The sequence below is a fragment of the Haliaeetus leucocephalus genome, unplaced genomic scaffold (assembly GCF_000737465.1).
Source record: "Haliaeetus leucocephalus isolate CR32 unplaced genomic scaffold, Haliaeetus_leucocephalus-4.0 Scaffold696, whole genome shotgun sequence".
Taxonomy (NCBI): domain Eukaryota; kingdom Metazoa; phylum Chordata; class Aves; order Accipitriformes; family Accipitridae; genus Haliaeetus; species Haliaeetus leucocephalus.
The window spans coordinates 244,953-260,685 of NW_010973132.1; the positions used below are offsets into that span (position 1 = coordinate 244,953).

At 37.3% G+C, this 15,733-nt stretch overlaps 1 protein-coding gene across 1 annotated transcript; it reads left to right on the forward strand.

Annotated features, from left to right (window-relative positions):
* The first annotated feature begins 3,128 nt into the window (after window positions 1–3,128).
* Window positions 3,129–13,791, forward strand: PTGR2 (prostaglandin reductase 2). The gene is made up of 9 exons (XM_010580026.1): window positions 3,129–3,203; window positions 4,645–4,763; window positions 6,099–6,290; window positions 7,233–7,403; window positions 8,421–8,630; window positions 10,040–10,161; window positions 11,402–11,489; window positions 12,251–12,290; window positions 13,571–13,791. The coding sequence occupies exons 1-9, from the start codon at window positions 3,167–3,169 to the stop codon at window positions 13,633–13,635; spliced, it is 1,044 nt and encodes a 347-aa protein (XP_010578328.1). The 5' UTR covers window positions 3,129–3,166; the 3' UTR covers window positions 13,636–13,791.
* The last annotated feature ends 1,942 nt before the right edge of the window (window positions 13,792–15,733 follow it).

A 15,733-nucleotide genomic window follows, 5' to 3' on the forward strand; every position in this document is an offset into this window, starting at 1 on the left:
GGGAGAAAAGGGTAAGAATAAAACTGGGCTAAAACATACTTGAGACTCCCCTGAAGGTACTGCTGTTGTGCTGCTTAATGCTTCTGTACTCACAGGGTGGGTCAGGTGATCTTGGCATTGAACGATGATGTTAAAATTTGCAATTAATTTTTACTCCATTTGATTTAAAGAGTAAAATCAACTTACATTATTTTTGTTTGGAAAAGCTAAAAAATAGTAATGTGTGTTGCTTTCTGTTGGTCTTTAAAAAAATACAAGTCAGAAGCATCCTTCACACTGGCATTATGGATATATTGAAAAAGAATACGTATATGATACAAATCCCTTTTATTTAACTTTTAAAAAATCTGTTCTATTTCTCCAAAAGCTTTCCTCAGTTTACGGTACTAAAGGATGGTGCCTCTACTTATTTTCTTTAGTCACTCCTGTATTGTTTATAATGTGAGGAAAGTTTGGTTGTTTCTTACTATGTTAGGGTTTTAGTGTGAACATTTGCTTGTGTAATGATGTTACTGACTTCCACTGCAGAGTAAGTGCAGTCATATTTAGAAGTAAATGTCTGTCTCCAGTGTTTTATTTTACTGTGACAGCTGTCATAGAATGAGTGACAATTCAGTTGCCAGCCTCACTTTCTGTCCACCCACTCACAGTATCTGGAAGATCTTCAAGTTGAATTAGTACACAGGCTTCTCAACCAAAAGCTGTGAAGATGACCTGGGAAATCAACAGCATTTTTTTTCCCTCAGTATGTCAGGCATTCAAAGAAGTAATCTAAACTTAAACTGTATACTTTTTCTTGTGTTTCTGCTCTGTATTGCTTTTTCTTTATTTTAATATGTTAATATCTTTGTCTTTTTTTCTCTAAAGAACTCTATTTTTTTTCTCTGTACTATCATAGAAAGCAGATATTTCAAGTATGTGTTAGGCACAATAAAAATGCTTTTCATTATCTCACTTGTTCAGATTGGGTTTTCTGTTTGCATAATACAGGTATTTAGTTTCAGGATAACAAAAATTGAGTCAGCAGTTTTGACAGTGGGCCTTTCTGTAAGGCATGAGCTGTACGGGAATTCTGCCTACTCTGATGGTTTATAAATAGTGGATCAAACCTGTAATGCCGGGAGTAGATTTGAACTGAATATGAATAGTATATAGAGGAATGATTTGCCCAGAGTTCACGTGAACTGTCAGATAGCTGTTGGTTTATATTCACTGCATTCTTAACTCATTTCTCCACAGAGGAGTTTCATTAGTGGTTATAAACTTCAGCCAAGTTCTGTATATGCGCAAATTGTTTACTAGAGTATGGATATCCTTTTAAATTGCACTGGGCACATCTGACAGTTTATAAAATGCTCATTGAATTAGCACAAATTCTCATATGCTAAGACAATTGCTCTGGGGATAACAACTGTGCCACTTGAATGTAATTTTGTTAGACAAATGTTATCAGGAGGAATTTGGAATTTTGTTCTGAAAAATGTTTTATAAAAGAAGTACAAAGTAACATGCCCACAATCACACAGGAAGTCTATAGCCAAGTATGACACTGAACCCAACATCTGCCAAAATTTAGCTTAGGTTGTCCTTCCTGTTAGGGTTTTACTTAAGTATATTTATTCCAGAGATTTTATCAGCTGTGTGGGTATAAAAATGGAATTTTATTTCTCTCTTTAACTGTTAATTCCTGTATTTTCAGTGCTCATCTTTTGTTTTTAAACATTAACAAGTAACTTCATCAAAGTGTGGGGTTTTTTTTCCTTTTGTTGTACACTGATGTTCTACATTGTTCTGTCCAAAAAAACATGCAGGTCACTTATTTTTCACTGATGCGATGCTGTGAAGACTTGTTTGAGTTCCATTTCTTACAGTTTTTCTTGTACACCCTTAGGTGTTGAAATACTGAAAAGAAACTAACTCTTGAATAATTTTCATCTCTTAAGTAGCTTTTCAAGTGCAAACACAATCAAATGTTAAACCTTTATCTGGTTTATGAGCAAGATACTTTTGGTTTGAGTCAGTTGTGGGTTTTAGAGGAGAGGGGAAGGCCAGTGATATGCCCATTTTCTCCTAATAACTTTTTTTATTATGTTTTTCAGCACTCCAGTCTGTAGTTCTTGATGGTCTGTGAGTTGCTGTAATGTAAGTACTATAACGGTACAGACAGAAGGTTCTATATTTTCCAATGTTCAAAGAATAAAGGTGTGGATAAGTGGTGATGATGTACTCCTTGTAGGCTCATCTATTTTGCTTCACTCCAATTTGATGTTCCTGTCAGAAAAACAAACATTATGACAAAGACCTCAGCTGTCATGTTTCATTCCTTAATGTCCTTCGTTCTTGTGGAGGTTGGTTATTTATGGCAGTCAGCTGAGAATAGTAGTAAGAACATTTTTATTTTGTATTAGCTCTGAAAGCATGTAAGATCATAATTTTTCTCCTGTTAAATCAGGTTCATTCCCTGCTGATCACTTTGGCATCTCATGTTTGCAAGAACACAAATTTGCAGTCCTCTTAAACTGTTGAAATTCAAGGAGTAATTTTTCAGTAAAACAGATCAAATGGTGATCTAATTCTTTCTCATCTCTGGGCCAGACCGTTTCTTAGGAGAAAATGCACTGCTAATAGAAGGACTTGCTATTTCACATGAAACTTCTTGTACAACAGTCTCCTTTTATCATATACCTGAATACTGCTATTACTGGCATGTGTGCATGCCTTTTATTGAGTGCACCTCACTTACGCCTGAAAAGCTGCCTCAGTGTCTTTTAGGAGGGAACGGTGTTCTCAGTCAGCACTGGAAAGCAAACCAAGCAAGTTGTCTCCTACAACCTGGTAGGGGGTGGTGATGATCTTACAAGGAGCATGGTATGTTATAATTTTCAGTCTTCCCATAAGGTGCTACTGTGGCATTGTATAAAATCGTGGCTCTAACAAGATAAACAGGGAAACTCTTTATTCACAAGTTTGTTTATTTTACATTTGAGGTTGTTTTATATGATCCTTGGACATGGATGCTGAAGTTGGTGACGCCCATATTTCATCCCCAGTTTCCAGATTACTAAGTACTTTACCCCATATTCTTTTTAAAGAAAACTTATGTTTCAGTCCTTCAAACAATGTTTTCCTTTGTAGAAATCCAGTGCGAAATTACTGCTGAAGCAGGATGATTATACAGAGAGTAGTGCTGAATTCACGCCCTGGTATGTATTTCTCTCTAATAAAGGAGGAATGTGTTTGCTATGGTTGCCTAATGCTCCAAAATGGTGAGGGTAGAAACAGACACTAACTTAAGATACTAACATTTATATATCTTAATATTGCATAGAGCAATAAATAAAGTTTATTGTGAAGTGTATTTATTTAGTCTGTATATACAGATTTCTAAACTCCTGGGTGAGAAAAAAGTGTTAATGCATAATATGTGAGAAAACCCTAAGTGTAGGGACTCAAAGTGAAAGATAGCAAGCATTGCTTTTTAATTCTGACATTTGTTCTTTTTGCATTTTAAGAGATGACTAAAATATTTTGCTACTGTTCATTTTTGTTTCCTTTTAGTAAATATTCAATCTTTTCCTCCTCCCGTGTTTCAAACTGTTTGTTTTTTAAATTTACACTCTTGAGGATTTGTTTACTTCCTTGTTTACACGTTTGCCTTGTTAGGGATGTCAGCACAATATTTTGAATAGTGAGTTTATAAATTGTCTGTTGTAGAAGACCCACGTGTGTGCATTAAGTTTTTTGGGGAGTATTGTATGCTGCTCAATGCCAAAATAGTCCTAAGAGGTAGGAACTATTGTGTGACCTGCAAATAAGTCTATTCTAATGCAAATCAAATGTTACAGCAGTAGTCTGTTGCAGTTGCCCAGTCACTGACTTAAGAAGTACACGGGTATCTGGTGCTCTCTTTTTAGTGCTTCTGGTTCCAGTTGTCAGTCTGATTGATCTGCTGCACCTGGTACCAACCTGAGGATGAAGCCTCCAGTTCTGGGGCTCTTGGCATATGTTTTATAGATGTTTCTGGGAAGCTTTAATTTAAGCTGCAAAGGGATGCTCTTGCAGCATATGAATGTGCAGTGGCGATGGTCTCTATTCCCCTGATTTCACTGTGTCAAAAGAGACTGAAAGGTGAGAGTTTAAAACTTACCTCGTTAAAATTTATGGTCATTTGCTACTGGCAAAATAGCGCACTCTGGTTTTGTTACATGAGAGAAGTCCCAAAGCGTGTCTTTGTTTTGAAAGCTAGGGGCTTTTCAGCGCATAGCGTATATAGAACCATTTTTTGAGAATGGGAACCGCCCCCCCCCCCCTTTTTTTTTTTTTTTTAAACTTGCCGTAATTGTTCATAAACATTATGTGTAGCAAACAGCATGGCAACTGTCAGTCAGGGCAAGTGCCTGGTACTGGCCCAGGTAAGCATAAGCTGACAGATCAGTGGGTCTTCAGTTCGGATGGTGGCAGTGCACCCATTTAAATCTTAGCCTGTGACACAAAATCTGACAGTTGGTCGGTAGTTTTATACCTGAGTAAAGATACAGCTTAACGTGTTCTAAAAAGGACTACCTTAAAAAAAGGTCTTCCCATCTTGATTAAGGAAAGCTCTATATTGATTCATTTATTTGTTTGATTTTAAAATAATTCTAGGTAAGAATGGAGTGCCAGTGGCTGAAAACTTCCGACTGGAACAAAGTACAATAGCAGATACAATCCAAGCTGGACAAGTGCGTGTTAGAACCCTTTATCTCTCTGTGGATCCTTACATGGTAGGTGATGGACTTAGAACTAAGCCAGAATTTGTTTTTTAAAGTATCTTCAACTCTGTACCTGTCGTGATGTTTAGCACCAAAGTTACCAATTATAGGACAAATGTATCTCTACTGTAACTCAGTAATTCTGTTTATTCTGATGGAGTTATATTGGCATTAATGTGTTAGGCATTAATGTGCCTGTGATATATATAGGAATATGGCTGTATAGCACCAGGAAGAGATTGTGAGCCCTGGTATACTATTACAGATTTGTTTGTATCAGCTTTTCTGAACTTTGCCTTTTTTATATACATTTTTAAACTTCTTTTTTTTTGCCATGAAAGGAAGTATTTTTCAGTTGAGGGGAGTGTGGGTAGAGGAGGAAGAATATCTCATGATGAAGCAAGAGCGGGACATGATCCAGCAAAAAAATTCTAGACAAAACATGTAAATGATTCAAGTTAAATGTTATTTAGCTATTACCAGTTTTGTTTAAAAATGAAAGTCAGATTTTCTCCTTAAGCGAGTGATGGCAGGACAAAAATGTGTCAGTACTTTGTAAGCAATGGAAACAGAGAGAGGATTAGTAAATGAAGCCATAATAAGCACTTGCACCTAATTCTGCAAAACTGTAGAAATCATGTTGTTGGGAGAGTTGTGGGTTGAAATGGAAGTGAAGGTAGGAGGAGAAACAGACAGACCCAGAATGCTAGTATGTAAAAGTTTGCTATAAAGAGAATTCTGATAATTTGTTCCCTGCATAGATGGAGATAGTAGAAAAGAAACAGTCAATTTTGAGACAGTAGGTTTAGTTTGGGAATTAAGGAAAAGTTTTAGAATCCTGCAGTACTAACTCAGGCTACAGGGGGAGATATAAAGAAAAGACTTCAGATTTCAAGATCTTTCATTAAACAGATCTGTCAGGGACGGTCTACATATATTGGACTGTTCTTCAATACAAAGGCATGGACTAAATGACTTGTGGGTGTTTTTTTCAATCCTACATTTCTATGATTCATCCAGTTAAGGAACGGCATTTATAGGATTCTCATCAGACCCAAGCCGGTCATCTTTGGTTTCATGGCTGACTTTGAGGCAGCATCTATAGAATGTGTTGGTTTTGGTAACGCTGCTGGAGAAGATCAGAATGGTCCGTCCTCTTTTTGTACTGAGCAAACAAGGGGAAAAAGGGATCTAAGAAAAGGTTATGAATATTTGGGCCTTACTGAGACATTTTTGAGTAGCCCTTTGTGTTTGAATTTTTAAACATATTTCATCCGCAACTTCATTTGAACTCAAAACCAAACCATGTGTTCCACCAGAGCCTCTCATTAAAACCTTGTCTTTCAGCGCTGCCGAATGAATGAGGATACTGGCTCAGATTACCTCCTGCCCTGGCAGCTGTCTGAAGTTGCTGATGGTGGGGGCATTGGGGTTGTGGAGGAGAGCAAGCATGATAACCTTGCTAAAGGAGACTTTGTAACTTCCTTCAATTGGCCCTGGCAGACAGTGGCAATTCTAGATGGAAGCTTGCTACAAAAGGTAATGTAAAGGCAAAGTCCAGACTGTTGCTATTTTCTTTTCCTAAACTTTTTTTTTTTAAATAGCAGCTAATGATACTATTTCTTAGTCAAAAACAAGCCAACATAATTGGAGCAACCATTTCTCAAAAGGCAGATGAACTCACAGGTGGCAAAATCTGTATCAATTTCTTTCTTTTCTTAACAAAAAAAAATATAAATGCTTTTGTTGGTTACCAGACATGCTGTATTATTTCAGTTGTTGGATTTTTAATAATTTCCCTGAAGCTGCTTCTGTTAATTAATTCTGTTCATTATTCTAATGCTAGTAGACCTCCTGATCTATGAGAGTGTACTCACAAGACAGAAGGGGCTTTAGATATATTTAATTCAATTTATTTCACTAACATATGTTAGTGAAAACTTTTACTTAGGATTTTACATCCACAGAAGAAAGGGTATTTGATATTAAGTTGAAAGTGGAGAGGTAACAGTGCATTAGGGCTATTGTGTTGATCAGCCTTGTGTAACACAGAAAATTACTGTAGTTTAAGAATGTATACTTTCCAATTAACTCCTTCCTTTAGGATCCTTTGCCACTGATCTGCAATCACAGTATTTGATAAAACAGTGCTATTTTATGTTTTATCCTAACATAGGGATAGTTCACCATTGCTGGAAACCTCTTCTCTCCCAACTGCTTTTTGACACCTCCATGATTTAAGTTTTTGTGAGTGAATTTGTTTAAAAACTTTTTCTAAAACTATGAAAATATAATCTTTGTTTCGTTTTGTATAAACTTGTTATTAGAGTAGAGCTAGTTTATAGATAGCTTGTCTCTTCCAGTTGTACCTTGCCTGGTAAATATCTTGAGTTAGTCTTCTATCCTCAGACAATCAAATAGCAAACAGCAAAACTTCGCCTTAAAAAGAAATGACCACCACCACGCATTTCTGTTTTGTAGCTTGTTCCACAACTTGTAAATGGACGCCTTTCCTACTTTCTTGGTGCAGCTGGCATCACAGGACTGACAGCCCTGTTAGGTATAAAGGAGAAGGGACACGTGGCTGCGGGTGCGAATCAGACAATGGTGGTGAGCGGAGCAGCTGGTGCCTGTGGCTCTTTGGCTGGCCAGGTAGGTAGGCTTAAGACATAAAAGCATACTCTGTTACCAAGTTTGTCTTCTGAAACATGCTCGTTAATAAATGTATGGATAAAAGCATTGTAAATGTGAGCAGGTATAACCCCATGGGAACAGCCAGTTTCACAGATTTGGCTTACACTCTCACTGAGAAAGATTTGAGGTGTGAAACTTAAGTTTCATGAAACTGGGTTAGGAGAAAATGGCCCAAGGTGATTACTTGTCACTAGCATAAAGTATATGGTATAAATACATGTATCTTTTATATATATATATTAATCTGCTCTTTGAACACAGTATTTGAGTTGACTGGTGACTTTAATTATTTTCTATATTAGAAAATAGTCAGTAAAAAAAATGTAGTAAACCCTTCTTCTTGTTGTGTTCCATGACATCCTTTGTGTTTTGAAATTTACAGCCCTTTTATCCTCCTCAGCTTTGCAGAACCTGTTGCAATGTGTTTGTGTGTGTGTGTTTACACATTGACAGATATACACACCCCCACATATATATACGAACACAAATGATATTAAGCAAGCTTAAGACTTCCTGATAAAAAGGAGCTATAAAGAAACAATGTATAAGCAAATCTATGAAGAATGTATTTAAATCTATTATTGTCCAATCTTTTTGGCCTTTTATTAGCTATGTTACAGTATTTGGCAGATGATGATTTTGTACTATATTTGGCTCTGCAGTACTGCCAGTCGTTGGTGACTTCACAGACTAAACCTCCTGAAGTCAGTGAGTTTGGAAAGATGGCAGATTTCAGTTGTACCTGCCCCTTCTCTAGGTGTGAAGAGGTAGTGACAAGAGGCAATTGTGTCACATGAGATGGGAGCGTGGGCTGAACTTTGCTGCCTGGGGTTTAGTGGGATGGGGGATAACTGTAACAACCCCTAAGGCCCCCTTCCTCCCACTGATACCTTTATGCAGATGAATGATCTAACTTCTCTTTATTGTTTGGGGTTTTTTTTGTTTTTTCTTTTTTTTTTAACTGTGCGCTTGCAGATTGGCCGTCTGGAAGGCTGCTCTAGAGTGGTGGGGATCGCTGGCACAGATGAGAAGTGTTCCATTTTGGTCCAAGAAATGGGGTTTGATGCTGCTATCAATTACAAGAAGGGGGATGTGGCAGAGCAGCTACGTGAACTCTGCCCAGGCGGTGTGGATGTTTACTTTGACAATGTTGGTGGAGACATCAGTGATACGGTTATAAGTCAGGTGATTATACCAGCTGTCGTGTTTATTCTAGTCATTCTCCAGTGTCTGTGTGCTCAGCTTCAAATTAATTCAAACTGGAGACCAGCCTGCGGTAGAGCAGAGCAGCATTTCTACTTCATTGATCTGATCCAGGTGGTGATCCTGGTCTTGAGGAGAAATCGGATATTTGAAATCAATGTCTGTCATTTGGACTAGCCTGGCAGTATAGTAATATAAACACAATTTCTGCTTCTCATCTCTCGCTTATTTGGCCAGGAGACTTGGTAATCTAAACACCTTGTCTGTCAACGTAGTAATCTTGTGTTTTGTCAGCTTTGGTTTTCTGGCTTGTCCTGGTTTCAGCTGGGATAGAGTTAATTTTCCTTCTAGTAGCTGGTATAGTGTTATGTTTTGGGTTCAGTATGAGAAGAATGTTGATAACACACTGATGTTTTCAGTTGTTGCTAAATGGTGTTTAGACTATGGTCAGGGATTTTTCAGCTTCTCATGCCCAGCCAGCAAGAAGGCTGGAGGGGCACAAGAAGTTGGGAGGGGACACAGCCAGGGCAGCTGACCCAAACTGGCCAAAGCGGTATTCCAGACCGTGTGACATCATGCCCAGCATATAAACTGGGAGGAGTTGGCCTGGGGGACGGATCGCTGCTCAGGAACTAACTGGGCATCGGTCAGCGAGTGGTGAGCAATTCCACTGTGCAGCACTTGTTTTGTGTATTCCAATCCTATTTTTATTATTGTCATTTTATTATTATTATTATCATAATTATTAGTTTCTTCCTTTCTGCTCTATTAAACTGTTCTTATCTCAACCTATGAGTTTCACCTTTTTCTTTCTGATTCTCTCCCCCATCCCACTGGGGGTGGTGGAAGTGAGTGAGCAGCTGTGTGGTGCTTAGTTGCTGGCCGGGGTTAAACCACGACATGGCTTCACAAAGACCAGATCTGCTGGGCCTCCATAAAGACTCTTGACCAGCCCTTTTCATTATTAATGTGAAACTACTCTGTCTCATGGGAGGGAGGCTTTGGTGGCAATGCCATCTTTGGGAGCTCTAAATCACAGCTGTATCCAACAGCTGTATCAAACTTCTTTGTCCTATTACCCCTCTCCTCCTGACAAAAAGGGCACACAGCAAGATAGCAATTTCTTATATTCCTTATGTTTAATGCCTTTTTAAATTACACATAGGTAGTATAGCATTTATTTTTCCACTGTTGCCCTGCATTTATCTATTTGAATGTTGTCATAGGTTAAATGGGACTGCCTGCAATTCTCCCACTCTTTTCTAGGAAATTTGGCTCTAAATAAGGATACCCATGTGAAAATTTTGCAATATTATCTATTGCATCTCTGGAAAATTTAGTTTCTGAGACCAAGTAATGTAATTTTTCTCACTTTGTGCTGTCCCAAACAGATGAATCAGGACAGCCATATCATCCTGTGTGGACAGATTTCTCAATATAACAAAGATGTGCCTTATCCTCCTCCGCTGCCTCCTGACATAGAAAAAATACAGAAAGAAAGGAATATCACAAGGTACGTTTTTCCTCCAGAACTTGTGACCAGGTTCCAGGTAGATTGCTCATGAGATGTTGTGACTCTGATGTTCGGGAGATAGTCTGTAGATCTGCGATAGGCACCTGTAATCGCAACAGAATGTTGCCATAGTAAAAAAGGAAACTATAATCACAATGTCAGTAAATCCTTTCTCTTATATTTGTCTGTATCAGCATAAAAAATGGGAGAGGTTGTTGTTACCTGTTAACATAGTTGTCTGTAATGCTTTGTTTGTGGTTGCTTGATTTAGTTCTGGAGTCTCTGACATTGTTCAGTACGAGGTAAGGTGTTATCACGGTTCTGTTCTCAGATGTTTTGCAGAGTGCTTTCTCTCCAAGTGTAGTAGTTCAGGCAGAGAGAAAATCAAATATTTTTAAAGTAAGGATGCAGCTGATGCAGCGATTGTGTTGAAATTACATTTTTTTGTATTTGCGCGTTTGTTAGATAATGGGACTGTAGGTGTGACAGATATATACAGATAAAACACTGATTTTTGTTATGACTCTGGGAATTGCTGAATCTCCTATCAGGATTCAGCTGGAGCTAAGGCAGAGATTAGGAGCAAAGTCTTAGGAGATTTTTCATTCATTGCATTGCAGAAAGTTGGGGAGACTTTCTGTGCAAATGGATTGACCTTTTCTAATTAAAATTCTTTTCTTGTCCCTGTTACTGTTGAATGCACTTTTAAAAAATAGATAAAAACACCATGCATATTAGAAGGCAGTGGAGAATTTAGTCAGGACGTTGATACAAGTAATTATTGGTTTTGATGATCACTTCAGTTTCTCTTGATTGCTATAGACAGCTGTGACAGCAGGATATGCAAAATTTTGGGGAGCCTGAAAGTTAATTTATACTTGCCGTCTTGTTGCAGGTCCGGTCCATCAATTATTCTCCCTACCACAAAAAAAAGTAAAAAAGAATAGGAATTCGCTCACGTTTTATGGACATTTGCTTATTCTGGCAGTACTACTCGATTTTTATTACTCTTCTCTCTGATACTTGAACAGAATTGCTTGTCTAAGACCAATGTTACTGTCAAGCTCCCACTGCAGGGAGCTGTCTCAACAAGCTGGCAAAGGTCTGAGCTATGTCTCATTGTAATTAATACTCATAACCCTTCAGTTTCAGTAATGATGTTTCCTGAAAAGATTTGTAAAGATTTTAAAATATGCTTACCAACATTTTTTAAATCAAGGCTTATTCTTTTCTTTCACAGGGAAAGATTCTTAGTGTTGAACTATATGGACAAACAAGAAGCTAGTATATTACAACTCTGTCAGTGGATCCAAGAGGGTAAACTGAAGGTAGGAACTTTTACATTTAATCTGTGGCCTTTGATACTATCGCCTCAGATCATGGTCTGACTGCAAGTCCAATTTCTTTGTCCCTGGCTCTCTTACCATGCCTCAGAATTGAACAGATGTTCTTAAGAATAAGTATAGTGTAAGTAAGTATAATTGAAAGCTTATTAGGTAGCACTGTTTTAGTGGGTACTTGCTGAGGATGGTGTGAGTGTAGTATGACAGACTTTTCTAATTACATGCTGCTGATGTCTGTATTCTTTCTTTCAGCATACGGTGCAAGTGCTTTTTTACTTAAGGGATCAGACAGATCTTCAAAAATATGTATTTTCAAATACCTGATTAGTTAGTATCCTGAATGTTTTTGGGGATCTTGTCTGAAATTTTGTTTCAAGCTTTATAATCACCATTTATTATTTTGTGACGGGTAGATGCTTTATCCATTCCTTCCCTATGGGGTCAGTCTAAATTAGTTTTTGATTCTTCAGGTGATCAGTAAATTTCTCCTGGGAAAATCCCGAGACTTGAAATTTTGGCAGGGGCAGGGATGTTCCAGTTCTGATTGAAGAATTAAATCACCTACACGTTTATCAGAAAGTATTCACTCTTCTCTTAATGAAAGAATCTGGCCCAAACAGAGCACTATCCATTGTAGCAAGAGAATTCTTTAGATTTTGCTAGTTTCTGTGGCAGTTTCATGGCATGTTTTTAAGGAATGTTAATCTTGTTTGAAGAAAGCTTAAAGGAGTTGTTTGTATTGACAGGTCAGAGAGACTGTGGTAGAAGGCTTAGCAAACATTGGTGGTAAGATTTTTTTTACACCATTTTCTAAGAATAATAATCTGATTAAATACAATGACAGGAGAGGTTAACTACCCCCTTTGTTTCATTTGCCGATTCAAATTTTTGTATTTTATCTAAACCATGATTTTTATGTTATAATACAGTATTTTTTTCCACGAGGTATTAAAATATTCTGAGAGAAGATTATTTTATGTTAAAAAAATAATCGAATATAGATTTTGAGATTTTTGGTTTGTTTGTTTTACTACTGTGGGGGGAATTGCTAAACTGCTGCCTCAGCAGCTGATGATAGTCATCCAGATCTTAAAGATGTAAAGTGCTGCCCACTTCTTAGAACCTGTGTGTAAGAAAATGGTATTTTGGAAACCTCAAAGTTATACTTTAAAAACCCCAATATCTAACAGTGCTTGTTATTGGATTTGCCAACAAAAAATAAATTGAAAGGTGCAAACAGGAAAGGGGAAAGCATATCAGCAATTGCTAAACAAAGTAAAAAATAATTTCTTTTAAAGAAACAAAATAGCCTGTAGCCTGTTCAAAAAATCTATAACAAAGAAAACACAAAAATGAAGGGGGTCTTGTGACTCCAGTGAGGCAAAGTTAGAGAGCCAGGTGATTCAAGATGTGCTCTAAGAATGCTTCCCTTTCAAGTAAGGGGGAAGAGTATGATTTAGTCCATTTAGTCTTTAGTCCCACAAGACTGGAAACCAGTAGAATTAAGTGATAGCCAAATCTTATAAATTTGTGTTAGTCATTGCTACTTACGGGTATACATACGTATTTTGAAGGAATTTGATCAAATATAGCAGTCATATTTCATAATTTGTTTACTCAAAGATTTATTCTTTTGTACCAGTTTCTCACATTTATTGTATTACGTAGAGTATTTATAAACCTTTTCCTTTCACAAAGGTCTGTGAAACCCACAGCATTTGTGGGCTCTCCAGTCACACCTTGTCTTTCTGGTTGGTATTTGTGTGGCATATCACAAAAGCAGCAAATGTAATCATTAACTTGTATAGGGCCAAACCATTGCTTACAAATCAGTTGTTTTAATTATTACGCAAAACTGCCCTTAGCAGTTTATTACAGACTAGCTTTTTTTTTTTCTTCTTCTTAATTTAGCATGTCATTAAGGGTAAATATGTTTATGTCCAAAATGTGATCTTCTTTTTTGGGGAGCTGTAATACATTTGCTTCTACCATTTTTTTTTTTCTTTTTAAAAAGTTATGTGGCGGATTTTGCTTGGTACTAACTTATTTCATTATTTGTCTTGAAGCTGCTTTCCAGTCCATGATGAATGGAGGCAATATTGGAAAACAGATTGTCTCAGTTTCTAAGTAGAAGTCATTGCTTTGGGAAAAATAATTGGATTCTGTCTCTTAACAGTGAGCAAGTTTTTACTTATACTAATTTCCATTTTAATTAAACCATTGAGTTGTTCTGTATGTACTGAAAGCAGAGATTCTGGGATGCTAATAAACTAAATAGAACTGGAAACAGGAATGCAATCATTTATACTAGAAACGAGTAATGTGTTCTTTGACATGATTTTGACAGTTGCCAGCTAGCACACTTGCAAATATTTCATGGATATGGTTTGAAAGTTAGAACATCCCAGGAACCATTTCCAATAATCAATTTGTATGTAGCCACCTAGTTTTGGTCATTAGAAGAATTTACTAGTGTAGATGTGTACCATTCCCATGCTAGTTTGTCTCAGTGCCCAGGCACTTCTCTAGGAATTTTTAATTTGCTAGTATAAGTTTGCCCTGACAGTCCAATCAATCTGGCTAATAATTTTAGAATTTAACTGTTCTCATTTTTACTGGTAATTGCAATGAAAAATTCCATTTCTGAATTCAAGGTCTCTAATAACAAAGGTATTTCCATTTTGCCATCTGGAACAAATTGCCACTGTTCTGTCTTGTTCATTTCTCTATATTCTATCATTATATCCCCTATTTTCAGAGCACTTGAAACCTAATTCATTTACAATTCCATCTGCATGCAACCTGAGACTTTTATCAGAGATAGGTTCAGGTGCAGGGTGAGCCTTACTTATTCTTCTCTATCTTTGCATTCCAGACTTAAGTGAAGTTTTCTTTTTAGAATTCCTTTTCTAAAATCTGCTCTATCTTATTTTTGTGGTAATCTACGTGATTTCACTAGTTTTTCTGGTTTTCACACCTCTCCAGGGTGACAGACAGGGAATCTCAAAACGCTGCTTGATGACAGAAGGTAACTTTGCAGACAATTGACCTTCTGTTCCCTCAGTAACTTATCTTGGCTCAGAATTTTTGGTCTAACAATGCTCTTTTACCATCTCAATGAGGAAACTTGAAAAAACGGTCACCATTTCCAAGTTTGACTAGCATAATCCCAAACCAAATGGGACTGATGAGATTAAGTATGTGTCTTCAAAAGCAAGGAACAGAAAAGGGAACAGATAATTATCTTAAAGGCTTTAGAATTCTACTACTATGTACATTTAGAGACATTAACAGGTATTTATTTAGAGAATAGGATTGTTCATGACACATTCTGATTTAGAGGCGACTGGTTTTGGTTTTAATTTGTTTGCCTTTAAGAGAAGTGCTTCCAAACAGCAGGGTCAGCTGAACTGTCCAGAGAATGTATTATCTAGATCTGGGTGAGTCACCACCTAGGCCAAACTAAATGGAATCCAAGGACTAGGAAAGAAACACTATGCAATAAATTTGGCATCATAAATAATTTTGCCTGCTGTGGAAAGTAAGATAACAAGTATCAAAATTGCCTAATATGGTTGTGAGCAATGTGAAAAACAGTAATTTCATTTCCTAGTGCTGAAGCTGGCCCTGAAAGAAGGAAGCATGCAGTGACAGATGCCATAAACTTTGAGGAAGAGAAGGACACCTGCAGTATAGCATTAGATGGTCTAAAATCTTCCAGTATGCATTTTTCAACTACAAAACTAGTGACTGGTTCACTTTCAGCTACACTGTGAATCCAGTATCAGTATAACTAACTCAACCAGCATTAATAAGTGTCACACTGGGCCAAAATTTTTATGCAGTAAAATCAGTATGGTCATAGTTGGCAGAAGACAGAAATGAAGACAGAAAGCAACAGGTGAATGAAATTCTAGGAATTCCTGCATATTGACTGTTTATAGATGGTAACTCAGTTGTGAAAGTTAAGCAATGCAGGCTTGTAAGGCTTGATAATTCATATGTATATTAAAATGAGAGGCAGGAGGAAATGCAGTGATCCTGAGCACTGTTTCTAGACTTGGATTCTTGTCATGTCAACTGGATTTAATGGAAGGCGAGCTGATGGGAATACAACCTTTCTAAAGAGTGTGCTGATGTGTCCATTGTCCCCTTTCCTTTCTTCCCTGCCGTGTGCTCCCACATGCATATGCCTGATAGGAATATTCAGACTGAAACAGCATCACCAT